The sequence below is a fragment of the Stigmatopora argus genome, chromosome 14 (assembly GCF_051989625.1).
Source record: "Stigmatopora argus isolate UIUO_Sarg chromosome 14, RoL_Sarg_1.0, whole genome shotgun sequence".
Taxonomy (NCBI): Eukaryota; Metazoa; Chordata; class Actinopteri; order Syngnathiformes; family Syngnathidae; genus Stigmatopora; species Stigmatopora argus.
In genome coordinates, this window is record NC_135400.1 from 8,355,239 (window position 1) to 8,368,515 (window position 13,277).

The window sequence follows — 13,277 nt, forward strand, 5'->3', positions numbered from 1 at the left end:
AAGAGTTGAAACCTCTTTCGCTTGCAATTCTAACCTGAAAGTAGAACGTACTCGAAACTCGAAACTTGAGTTACGTCACTGAAAGCGATAAGTATTTGGGACTGATATGAGGCGGGACTCGATCCACGCAATATAAGAGTGAAAGTAAAAAGAAGTCGGAGAAAGCATGGACTAACAGCAGACGCACTTCTTTGGAATCGAAACGCGGTGAGTCGGCAAATATTATCTTCTTTCATTGCTGCTTAATTGTAGCCATTGCAACGAGATAAGACGTCAATGCGAGTTCAACCATTTTCAATGCGGACTCGACAATGGACGTGGACGTCACTATTGCAAATGGCTATTTTGGCAGGACTTCCACTTTCATTGACTTCCTGTGCGCACGCATTTATTTTAATATTCTTTTAATTTAGAAATCAGTTTTATTGTTTGTTTGATGAGTCAGTAAATTCTGAAGTTGGGGGGCGTTGCCCCCTGGTGGAATAAAGGATGATAATCAATGTTGTAGATTATTAAGCAATCAAAATGAATACTCAAATAAACCAGAACTGAGTAGTAATTTCATTCTTTTATTTATTTTCCGAACCGCTTATACTCACAAGGGTCGCAGAGGGTGCTGGAGCCTATCCCAGCCAACTGTGGGCACCATACAAGAAACAACCTGATTCGACCACTAGCCAATTGCAGGGCACAAGACGGACAACCATCCCCACATACCGAGCAACATAGAGTGCTCGACCAGTTTACCCTGGGTGTTTTTGGGGGTGTGCAGGGAAACCGGAGTACCTGGAGAAAACCCACGCAAGCCTGGGGAGAACAGGCTGACTCCACACCTGTGAGGCCGACAGGCTAATCACTTGTTCAACGAGCCTCCTACATAAATGGGGAAAAAAAGATTATAGGTTTTGTGTAAATGGATCTAACAGATAGACTGTACTCCAAAAACAAAGATAAAAAAATAACACAAAGTATGTCAACAACAGCAAAAAATATGTTGGTCCCCATAGTTGGCTGGGATAGGCTCCAGCACCCTCCGCGACCCTTGTGAGGATTAGCAGTATGGTTAATGAATGAATAAATGAGATTTTTCCCCCCATTGTCACTCACTCCCTTATGATTTTTTGTGTATTCATGTGTTGATCTGGTGGGTTTCCACATTTTACTGTACTTTAACAAATTACTGATTCAAATGTCTTGTCTTTCCTCTACTTTTTCAGTTTGAGCCTGGATGTTCACAGTGCCAAAATGAAATGGAGGTTGGGCACCCATCTGTGTGTTTTTGTAAGTAACAGAACTGAGGTTTAATAGCTGTATATCGTTGCTACAATCATTTGAAAACATGCAGACCCAACAACAGGTATCACATTTGAAGTGATGTCATTTCTTGATTTTTTTGTCTTTTTTTGTCAAAATAAAAAAAAATGCAGCTAGGATTACTTTATTTTATTCAGAACATTATATTTGAAACAATTTCCTTCTTTATTTTTGCTGACCAACATATTTTTTGAGCCACAGTACAAAGTTTACACATTTACTAAAAAAACTAAGTGGTTATCATTCACTTCATGAGGGAAATGGATGTAGAATCACTTTCCTGGTAAGAAATTCTCATAAACTGCACATGTGATTCAAAAGAACTTGTTACAGTCACGACACATTTTTAAAGCAGGTTTGTGATTTTAAAAAAATGCATTGATTGAAATGTAGGTCTTGGGACAACTTCCCACTAAAAAAAAGTACCTTGGAAGTCTTGTGTACGTCTTGGGGTGCAAGAAAAGTGGGACCCAGAAGAACAGGAATCAATAGACAAAAACGGAGTGCTGGTACACAAAACTAGAGGCTTTAATGAAAAGTAACAGAAAAGACTGGGTAAAATTAACAAAGAAACAAATCTAACAGGAATTATGAATATACCTACACCAACTTGACTACAACATGACCAAGACTACGCAATAATCCTACACAGACTGCATACCTGTCAACCTCTGCCGATAACTGCCCTTATAAATGATTATGATTCCCCTTACAAATCCCCCAAAAACCTTACAAACACCGTACGAGTCGTACGGTGTTTGTAAGGTTTTTGGGGGGTTTGTAAGGGGAATCATAATCATTTATAAGGGCAGTTATCGGCAGAGGTTGACAGGTATGAGACTGATACCAACACGGCGTTTAAATACACAGGCAGGGGATCACAACAAAATTACAAACACCTGGGTCACATGAGGGGCGGAGCATCAGAAAGACACAGCAGGTGGGACACAGCCCACAGTTGCAGGCCCAGCCCAACTATGAAAAAAAGTGTGATTTATAGTCTGGAAAATACAGTACTTTCATTAGAATACCCCAATAAACTATTAAAGTACACCACATGTAGCAACATCAGTTAATGTTGCTCTTTAATGGTTATTATCAATGAGTCTCTGCTTTGCTTGTGACTTTATTTTTTAGTTTTCATGTCAGTTTTCCATATTAAGTTCCGGGAAAATTCATCTACTATGCAATGCGTCTGTTTTAGGTATTCCTGAGGTTGATTGAAACTTCAAAAGAGCACTGTATAGAATACCTCTCAGACGATGAAGAATGGGTATGTGTTTTCTTAAGTCATTATTTCATTAAGAGTATTATATAAAACATCATTTATTTGAATTTCACTAAAATGTAATGTATTCGTTCCTTTTATCCCACAGAACGATGAAATAAAACTATCATTTATTTCCCTTGTGATCCCAGAGAACATTACAGTATGTCACAGACGCAGCCAAAATGTGTTGATTTATTGATTGATAAGAAATCACGTTCTATAATATTTAATGTCAGTCTCGCTCGTCTTTCTTTCTGAAGAATGTGGCGGAATGTACTTTAGAGAGCTACTGTTTGGAAGGCAAGATGTGTAATGTGCTGAAGGACTGCTTCTCCATACCTGTGAGTGATGATCGGAAAATATCAATTAAGTGTCTGTATGTGTTTATTATCAGATGAAATTTGAATACTAAACCTGTAAACTTGTTTCCCTCCCTTTAGTTCTTGCCCAAGTCAACAAGTAAAAAGTGCAAAAGTTCACAAAAAATGACTGTTCACTCCCATCTGTTAATGTGCTTTATAGCTGTAGTGGTGAATTCTACTTTAAGTGAAAACGGTATGTACACACTCATCATTTAACTTATTGGATGTCATTAACAGTCATAGATGTCCAATCATTTTGGAGTGGGGTGTGTGGCTGCGAAGGAAGAATCCACTTTCCTGCAACACTCCCAACTTCAAATGTGACAAAACCTATTTAAAATCACAACAAAGTGATGAAAAGAGATTCTCCATAATTGGGAATCTATCATCACCATTGGGACCGAAAGAGTTTTTCTTCTCTCTATAAGCTGAGTTGCAAAAAGTGGTGTACGTAGTGATAGAACAGGTTTCATGTTGGCTCGTTATATTCAAAAAGTGAAAGTTTAATACCGATTCAAAAATCGAGAAAAAGCTATTGAGAAAACAAGATCAAACAACTAAAAATCTTTTTATATTTACCTTTTTTTTCTGAATCTGTAGTCAATCTATAAATTATGGTGCATTGCAGTATGTTCTAATTTACTGAGATGCAAAATTTAAACTTCTGATCGATATTAACAATTTGACCATTTTTATGTTTTCCTTTCCCACTACACTGTAGCGACTACAGGCTGTGAATATGGTGAGCATGTTTATATTATATTATACATGCCATTTCTTTATATCTTAATGTTAATATTCACTCTGTTTGCATCTTCTCTAATGATCTTTTTGTCTGTTATGTCTTTTTTAGAGAGTGTTTGCCCTTTATTTGAGAAAGTGTTGGATGCTGGTAAGTAAATTAACCATATTTAACATTCACAATAATTATTGCGTATTAAAATAAAAATTTATTTCTTTGGGGAAAAAAAGAAAACGCCTTAAGCCAATGTCAAAAGGCTTACTTTCATTTTCCTACTATTGCTTTTTAATGTCAATTCATTTCATTGTTTAACCAGCAACCACAAAACAGACAACTATAGGACCAACAACAATAGGACCGACAACAATAGGACCGACAACAATAGGACCAACAACAATAATGTCCTCAACAGTTTCGCCATCTCAGACTGAGCTACCAATGACATCACAGGTGTCGCTATCCACATTTACGCTGCTGGAAAGCAAGGAACAACACTTACAAAATTTAGCCTGTCAAAGCAAAGGTAAGTTTTATAGTATAATGCTGCTATCACAGGGGTAATATTCAATATTTATATTAATTTGTGTTTTTCACTGTCCTTAACTGACCATATGCCGATTTGGGGTGGTAATCAATCTCTGATTTGTTTGTGTTTAGAATATTTTACCAATTTGAAAATCAGATAAAGAAGTGTGTTATAAAGAGGCTCGAAAGTAATTTTCCAATATTTTTAACTTTCATACATAAGATAGGTCAAAATATATCATAAAATACAAAGAAAAAATAGGAGATTGGTTATTTGATTGGTTTTTTGTGTGATTTACACTGCATGGTATAGCTAAGATTGTAAAATTGAGTGGTTGGGACATTTCAATTTAGAGATGCCACTGAAGATTTTGTTTTTCTGTTGTGTGATGTTAATGGAAAAAAAATACACACTGTATTTTTCTTTCTTTCCCCAGATGATTTTATCTTGAAGGTGCTGTTAGCGATTTCTTCAACTCTTGCCATTGTGTTGCCATTTGCGGTTTACTATTACATGCGCTGCCAGAGGATGCAAAACATGAGCTGGCAGGTGACCAACAAAAATGTTTTCTCTGTTATTGTTGTGCATTAGTTTGCTCGTGCTTACTTAACTTGTTGTTTTTGTACATCTGTAAATGACAAAACACATTATGTTCATCCTAATATATTACTGCTATTGTTTGGTTATTGACTGAATAATAATTGATGAACACATTCATACCAACAATTAATCACGACAATAATTTGGTATTATCTGTTGGAATTTTGCAATAATGCTATTCTTCATATATGAGATAGAGGACAAATTCATACCTACGCTTCCTTATAGCAGTAAATTAATATTTTTTTGTTTTGTTTTCTAGTGTTGTAATCCATCTGGAAAGTCTGATTTACCGGTAAGTGTTAATGACAACAGTAATTTGATTATAAATGAATTAATTGGTTGCCTGTGAGGGCATAGTCCCACTCTTAAAGTTTGACTGCAATGTTTAGCATTGTTACAAAGGATATGATTATTGAATGCACCAGTGACAATATAGTAAGAAGATAATACTTGGAGGAAAATAAAATGATGTGCAAAAACATCACTTTTCAACTCTATACCCAAAAATAGTAGAAAACAGCTGTGAGAGCTAACAGAAAGATTGATTTTCTCATATTGTTGCCAAGCGTTATTTTGATTGCATTTTTTTATTTCCTCCCTGTGTATATTCAAGTAAAAACTGTATTGTAAATAAAGTTAAATATACTTACGTTGCTTTTTCTTTTCCAGGTCGAACTTCGCTCGAATTTGGATCCTCTAATGATAACCTACAAATTAGAGCAGATGTGACCTACTTAACAAGAGTAAAAAACAAAACAAAAAAGATGCTCAGACTAACACAAGGCAAAAATATGAGTAACTTTTCTCAGCAGGCTAGAGTAAAGTTACTTACTGCACAAAATGAATGCCAGGCATTTTCACAAAAACAACAACACCACGCCAGTTTATTCAATTTCTAGCAATCTGACTAATTTTTCAAAGCCCACAGAATATTATGTTTTATGATTATATTAATCATACAAACTACAAACTTAAGCCTTTATAGGTGTTGGAGTATGACAAGCGATTATTTCTGGTAGTTTAACCTTTTCATGCAAGAATTATGCTTTTTCTTAAACAAATATTTATTTAAACTACCTGAAATAGTAACTTTATAAAGGCTTTGAGGTCTTGAGTGTCATAAAAAAATATTTTTTTAATTACTTCTTATAGTTACTTGCTTTATTATCAGGAATTTAAAAATTATCACTATATCAAGTGGAAAAAGTTGATTCGCTGTTGCGTTCCCTTACAAGAAAAGCCAAAAGTGGAGTGGTAGTAGTCATACGCGTGTTGTGTCCACGTACGTGGACATCATATTTTGGGTCATGAATATCACAATATTAACATTTCACTTACAAATGTAGCTTACTTGACCCCTAAACGGGATTTCCATATTTGGCGAAGCTATTTTTATAGTATTTACTTCATTGCATGCCATTGACCACGACAGATTGGCGCTGGCCATCCAGTCTATTTGGACTGCGAGGGGTGAAGAATAAACATTCATTCCGTCCAAATGGATTGGACTTCTGCACTTCGAGCGTCGTCGATTGCAGCCAATGACTGCTTATGTCATTTAACCTCCTAGGACCTGGTGTCCACAGGTGTGGAGATCACATTTTTGGTTGTCACAAGACTACAATGTTAAATTTTGGACTAAAAGGGCCTGGCGTCTACTTATGATGTGGACATCATTTTTCTCAGAAAATACATCATGTTAAAAGATAATTCTTTGTTTTTACACTCATCAAGTCCCAATTAGCTGAAACATAAAAGAGAAAATAAAAATGCATGCCTTGCAAGAGTCTGGGTCTTAGGAGGTTAAAAGAGAGAGAAAGGATGAAATAATTGTTTATTATTAATTCCACCTTTTGCTGATTATACAGTAGGGAAATGTTCAATTGAAATCTCTTGTATAATGCATGGATATTTTAAGATCAGGTTCTAATTATGCCATACAGTGAGTCAATGCAGGCAAGCGAATTTACAAGCTAAGCAAAAGACATCCTATTTGATATAGGATGTCTTTTATTTTCAACCATCTGTTTTCAATGTTACTATATATATCTATATATAATATATGAATATATTCAAATATTCATCACTGTGAAATGATGGCACACTCCATATGTTGTTGTTCCTGCATAGGAACACAGGGATTTTGTTCTCTTGTACCATTTTTTAAATAATAAAAATATAGATATAAATATATTTTGTCTTTTTGAATTTGTGGCGTTTATTTTACAATTATTTATTATCATTCAAATGAAATAAATCTACCAGTTTGGCCAACCTTTAGCATCAACAATAAGATATTGATCATTTTAACGACTTTCTAGATATAATGCGTTTATTTTGAAGGTCCAGCACGGAAATGTAATGATTTGCTTCCTGACATCATTCGGTTCAATGTAACATAAGGAAACAAAGTGTATCAAAATGTAAAGTACGATATTTTACTACACTGCCACGCTTTTAAATCGTAAGTACAACAAAGCGAGTAAATATTTATTTTTAACCAAGCTGCATTATTCAATTTCATCCTTCAGCTTTAACTAAGCTACGGCGATTCACTGTTGTAGCAACGTACTTTATTTGCTAAAAACAGTAAAAAAAAAAGATGATCCTACGCGAATAGTAGTATTATTATTTGTATTTTTATTATTATTGTTGGTACGTGTTATTTACTTTGATCACGTTTATCATTAATGCTGCGTGAAAGGTAAATACACTTGTGCACGTTTATTCACTGATCCTATAAGAATAATGAATTAGGACGTTGATTTAGTAGTGTATATGAAACTAGTTTATCCTAGAAGTGAAGTATTTGTCAGTCAGTTGTGGGTGTTGCAAATATACATGGTCTCTTAGCGATCGACATCCAAGCCATTCGAAATTGATTGGACGTCGAGCGACGTCAATGGCAACACATATGTTAAGTCATTGTTTTTACTTAACCTTGGATGACTGACTGTATTAAAATGCCTGGCTATACTATACGCTATTTTGAAACACATTACATCACACCCTGGCCCCAGGAGACTGAAAAGGACTGTGATAGATGATATATTTTTCAATTATTCGATATTTTGTGTCCAACTACAGGATTGCTTTGTACATTTAACTCAACCATGGCAACTGACTCAACCCTCCTCAACTCTGAGATGGAGTTAGAGCAAGAAGAAGATCTGTATCAGCAGCTGTTATCACAGGTAATATATTTTCTCTTCATCAATTGCACTTTGTTTGAATCCTTATCATGACACTGCCATAAGAATGTCATAATCACTACAGGACACTTGTCATGAATATGAATAAACGTACGTTCACCATAGTTGTCACATTTGATGCAAAGTTGACGTGATTTCAAATGTCTTTGGATATGGAGATCAGATAATGACATCAGTCATAAGCATTCATTCATATTCATGAACGGTGGCTTATGACAGTGTTAAGATAAGCAATCAAGAATAAAAGTGTTACTGCTTTGTCTAATATGTTTCCTCATTTTAAATTGGGTGTACTATTGTAGTAGTATTAATACATTTCCATTTTTTTTCTATTCAGACACTAGGAAACATGCAAACTGCAAATCCAGATACCAAAGTGATTCGGCCGCAAGCCGGTGAGTAATAGATTCACAAGTCAAATTTACCAAGTAACTAATATGCAATGTGATAAGAGACAAACACTTATTTGTCTTTCCTCTCAGGAATTTGTGTGAAGACAATATTGGAGCCCAGCAAGGAAAAGGTCTTTGTCAATATCTGTCAGTCAAACTTGCTTCCTGCGCCACCTGAACTCTCCAGAGAGGATCTTCTGGACTTGCTCCAATCAGAAGATCCCAGTGGCTACAGAGTTCCCATGAGCCTCGGGGAGCCACACACTGAAGTGGACAACAGTTAGTAACCATAATCATTCTGTTGCTTATTTTCTCTAACATGAACTAGAAGTTGTTTGGTTTCTAGTGCATCGACCTTTGGTGATGTAAAGTCTGTGTGAGCATAACATTTTTGTGTGTGATATCAGACGATTTAAGCAGTGGCGGTCCGTGCATTTTCTCGTAGCGCCTTCAACGAATCAATCCAACCCTCAAAAACTATTTTATGGCTATAAAACCTCTACTGCAGCTACAGCTGCGACACATAAAAAATAATCAATAAATCAATGCACAAAAATGGGGTAAAATCCACTTCCTAGCAGCATTTAATGATTAAATACAAATATTGGAGCTTTTCAGACATTACAACCGGGCCAGGGGGGTGATTTCCCCGGGAAAAGACAGCGATGGACGTCAATGGCGAAACGGCAAAAATTGCACTAAAATGGGGTAAAATCCACTTCCTAGCAGCATTTAGTGATTACATACAAACACTGGAGCTTTTCAGATATCAGAACCGGGCCCACAATTGAAATATTATTTTGGAATATAGCCATATTTTACTCACCAAAAATCCTTTTTAACTGTACACTATCCATCCTCCTTTCTTCTTTCCTTCTTTTCTATCGCCCTCAAAGCTAATGCTGAAAGTCGAGCCTGTCCTGTCGTATTTCTGGCATAGTCCGTCTTGAAAATGGCTTTAAATCAACACAACAATATATTTGCTTGTGCAGCTCGCTCCAGATATAGTTTGGTAGCTCTGGCTAATCACTAGCTAATCATAGTTGGTGAAAGCGATGACGTATCCCTATGCCTGCGAGAAGGCATTGTGGTGTTGCCAACTCGAAATCTGATTGCTTAAAGCAACAGTCTTATCGACGCTTGTTTAATGCAGCAGAGCCTGCAGAACTGATTGTGAAGGCCTTGAGGCAGATTTCTGACCCTGGCAACAAATAATGGCTGAAATGTAATTGGTTAAATGCTTCAATATGAAAACACACATCTGGAAGCAGTGCAACCAAGGAGGAAAACAATGAAAGGAAACTAACAGAAAATATATATAATATAATATATGATTCAGATATTTCTTAGGCCAGCAGAGAAGGCCTTGAAGGCCCTGACGACCCGCCACTGCATTTAAGTAATATTTGGAGAAAAGTAATTCCATTAATATTCCATGTAATAATACTACGGCATGATAAGCTTGCTGTTCATTTCCTAAATTTAATGTTCATCTATTCAGACTCCCAGGGATGCACTGCGTATGATGTGGTAATCAATCAGGACTTTTTCCAGAAGTGTCAGGTATGTTGAGATTAACAAATTGTTCTTTGTCATTTGACTGTGAATTTGAGTACATGAGATTTAAAGAGCTCTTTAAGGTGATTAAAAATATGAATCAAGAAATTTGCATACATGACAAAAACACATTTTTCACCGTCACTTTTTGCAGTCCACAAAATACATTCATTTAAGCCAAAGCCCTCAGCCCAGTGCAGACAGTATACGTCCCTATGCTAATACAAGTTGTTTTGAATCGACAAAATTAGAATATCTTGTTCTCGGTGTGATGCAATGTTGATCATTAAACCATGAATAATTTTTATGACATACCATGACTTTTTTTCCCTTTCAGTCCCCCGACAGGCCATGTTGTGTTTTAAGGCTGTAGTTATCTGAAAAACTGCTATGTTAACAGATTCCTATTTAACCAGTTCCATTATATTATTTTTACTTTAACGCATGTTTGTCCTTGGTTTCTGATCAAATAAAAAATGACCCTCCCAAAAATGCGACTTAAACTCCAGTGCGACTATATTTTTATTCCTCTTTATTGTGTATTCTTTGAGTGGTGCGACCTATAGTAAAAAAAATACAGTTAATGTTTGCCAATATCTGTCTTGTAGAAGGAACCTTTGTTCCAGCAATTTGTCATCATGGTATCTTTGGAAGGGCTAGAGAACAAATACAACATTGAGCTTAGCAGAGGTAAGTAAGTGTGCTTGTGTAAAACCCTATTCCCATTTTGGTTGTACAAGTTTTGAAGCTTGCATTTGTTGCCTTATTTCAGAATGGAAGGTGCTGAAGAACAGAAAGTTCTTGGGCTCAGTTAATCAGCAGAACATTCGCACAAAAAGCAAGCCAGTTATTCAAGAGCTGCAACCGCAGTAAGCCTCGCCGACGGATAAAAGATAGCTTGAACATTTTTCAGTGCCATTGATTACAATATAGATGCTAGATGGCAGCCAATACATTTGACTGATGCAGTCAGATCAACAGTTCCCCACCACCTATGTGTAACAAAATTAACAGTTTACTTTATTACTTACCTCCAGGAGCTCAACTACTACATAGCATACGGGCTGTTTGACCTATAACAATTGATTTTGTCATTTTTTTGTCTTTATTCTCTTCCTTTTGCTCTTTTTTAGGGAGATCTCCACTTCAGAGGCAAAAAGGTATGTATGGAAGTACCATAATCCAATCGATACCAGTTTGAATTTGAAGCATCAAAATTCATTCATAAAATTTCAGCCTCATAAAGTTCGGTTTCATTTTTATATTTCATCTGCCTCTTTCTCCCTGACTGTTTAAATGTTTGCTTGATTGTGTGTAAACTCTCCTCAATTTGCATTTTCCTCAGACCAGAATTCACCTTGTTTGTGGAGCCTCCCTCTGGATTGGCTGAGCACCTGATTGCAGAAATAAAGTTGCCTGGAGTGGTGAGAAACACACACCAACCCTTAATTGGACACTCATTCAACTCACGGGAGTGAATTCATTCATTTGCCCTATCCAGACAAAATGGATTGGACACCTAGTGGTGTCAATGTCAATAAATGATCGGAAAATACTCTTATTTTTCTTTTATTCTTCATTTTTTTCCATTTTCCAGGTTGTGGGGGGTGCCTATTCCAGCTAACTACGGGCACCAGGCAGGGGACACCCTGAATTGGCGGCCAGCCAATCGCAGGGCACAATGAGACAGACTCATACCCTAGAGGCCATTTAGAGTGCTCAACCTGCCTTCACTGCATGTTTTTCTGATGTTACGCTTTTTAGTTGAGGGATTCTTGACTGTAATGACATCTTGTAGTGTTTGCCCCAAACCTTAACAAAAATATAATAGAGCTGCAGCTTTTGACTTAGTTTTTTTGTTATGGTTGGGTATGTTATGGTTTGATGAGGTCAGATGAAAAAAAAAAACGGGTCATCTTTGTAAAATGAATAAAAATGTAGTCATGTAAATTTTAATTAAGCATTTGACTTGAACAGGTTTCATCGCGGGCGCTGGTGCTCGACATTGGAGAGGACCGCCTTGTGTTGACAGCCCGTCCCTCACTCTACTATCTTGACATATTCCATCCCTTTCTGGTGGACCAGGAGTTGAGTGTGGCACAATACAACTGCAGTACTCAGGTACAGTTGATGAATAACATCCTGTCTTGTGGCTATTTTCAAACCTTTCTTGTCTAAGTTCCAACATGCCCAAATTTTTTCCAAGTCCCTTTGTGCCCCAAATTGGGTATTTTTTAAATCCCATTGTTCATTTGAGCTGCTTATTCTTTGTGTCTTTTAGATTCTCACAATCACCTTGCCTGTGGTGTCATCTTGAAACAAATGAAAATTTCACTGAGAATCATGTTTACTCACCACTTGCTAAGTGACGGTAATGAACTACTCATTGTCATATTATATAGGAGTTAAGTTATTGCCCATATGGATCATTGTACTTTATGGCAATTTATATCTCATTTACACAGATGAGCAATGCTTATACCGCTAATGCAATATAAATTGTATCTTAAATAAGTTGTATATTTTGGAAGATATTTCTGTTTAGGTTCGGCAAAGACTGTTAATAGGGTATCATTTGATCAATAAATGTATGATTGTGCTTAGCTCAGCAATGAGATATTTTGCAGTACGGCATCCTTACATCATACTCTGAGGTAGTCATTCTACAGTATCTTATACATTTTCATGTAACTTTTGGAGAACCAAACATTAGATACAAGTACTGGTATGATACAATGCAGTGTAGTATAGTTCTACTAAGGGCCCTTAAATGAATATGCCCTTAATGCCCTGTGCATTGGGTCTTCATTAGGTCAAAGGGTAACAGTAGAAGTCAGAATCTGGATGTTTGACACGCATGGTCATTATACTTGATGGTCAGAAGAAGGATGAGTAGTACTTTTTTCACCCACAGCTTTTGATGTAGGTGCAGTGATGTATTTTTTCAGTGATTTTGAATAAAAACTTGGTTGAAAAATACTTTTTAAATTGTTTTTTGTGACTTAATTGCATAATTAGGGCTCTTGGCATCCAAAGGAATTGCTGCACTACAAAACCGCAAAAAGAAATACTTATGTACAATATATATTGAATTATTATCTCTCTATCTGACATTCTAAAACGTACATTATTAGTTACGCATTCCTTTTAATACAGCATTTGTGTGTTCACACCAACTAACAAAAGACAGTTATGATGATAATCATTATTATTTACAGTGCAGTTCAACTTGCGTTTGCCCTTTCAAATATGTCCCATCATAGATGGCCTTCAGAATTTAGAACTAGCAAGAATGGCAT

At 36.2% G+C, this 13,277-nt stretch overlaps 2 protein-coding genes across 2 annotated transcripts; both read left to right on the top strand.

The window, feature by feature from the left end:
* The first annotated feature begins 66 nt into the window (after positions 1-66).
* On the top strand, positions 67-7,008 carry LOC144088139 (uncharacterized). Its single transcript, XM_077618408.1, has 12 exons — positions 67-207; positions 1,218-1,281; positions 2,519-2,587; positions 2,691-2,744; positions 2,845-2,925; positions 3,025-3,139; positions 3,668-3,688; positions 3,800-3,838; positions 4,005-4,211; positions 4,651-4,763; positions 5,077-5,109; positions 5,487-7,008. The coding sequence occupies exons 2-12, from the start codon at positions 1,246-1,248 to the stop codon at positions 5,544-5,546; spliced, it is 828 nt and encodes a 275-aa protein (XP_077474534.1). The 5' UTR covers positions 67-207; positions 1,218-1,245; the 3' UTR covers positions 5,547-7,008.
* Positions 7,009-7,157: 149 nt separating this feature from the next.
* On the top strand, positions 7,158-12,957 carry pih1d1 (PIH1 domain containing 1). Its single transcript, XM_077618908.1, has 11 exons — positions 7,158-7,281; positions 7,905-8,011; positions 8,367-8,424; positions 8,512-8,700; positions 9,923-9,984; positions 10,587-10,668; positions 10,751-10,847; positions 11,112-11,138; positions 11,324-11,402; positions 11,956-12,099; positions 12,260-12,957. The coding sequence occupies exons 2-11, from the start codon at positions 7,931-7,933 to the stop codon at positions 12,293-12,295; spliced, it is 855 nt and encodes a 284-aa protein (XP_077475034.1). The 5' UTR covers positions 7,158-7,281; positions 7,905-7,930; the 3' UTR covers positions 12,296-12,957.
* The last annotated feature ends 320 nt before the right edge of the window (positions 12,958-13,277 follow it).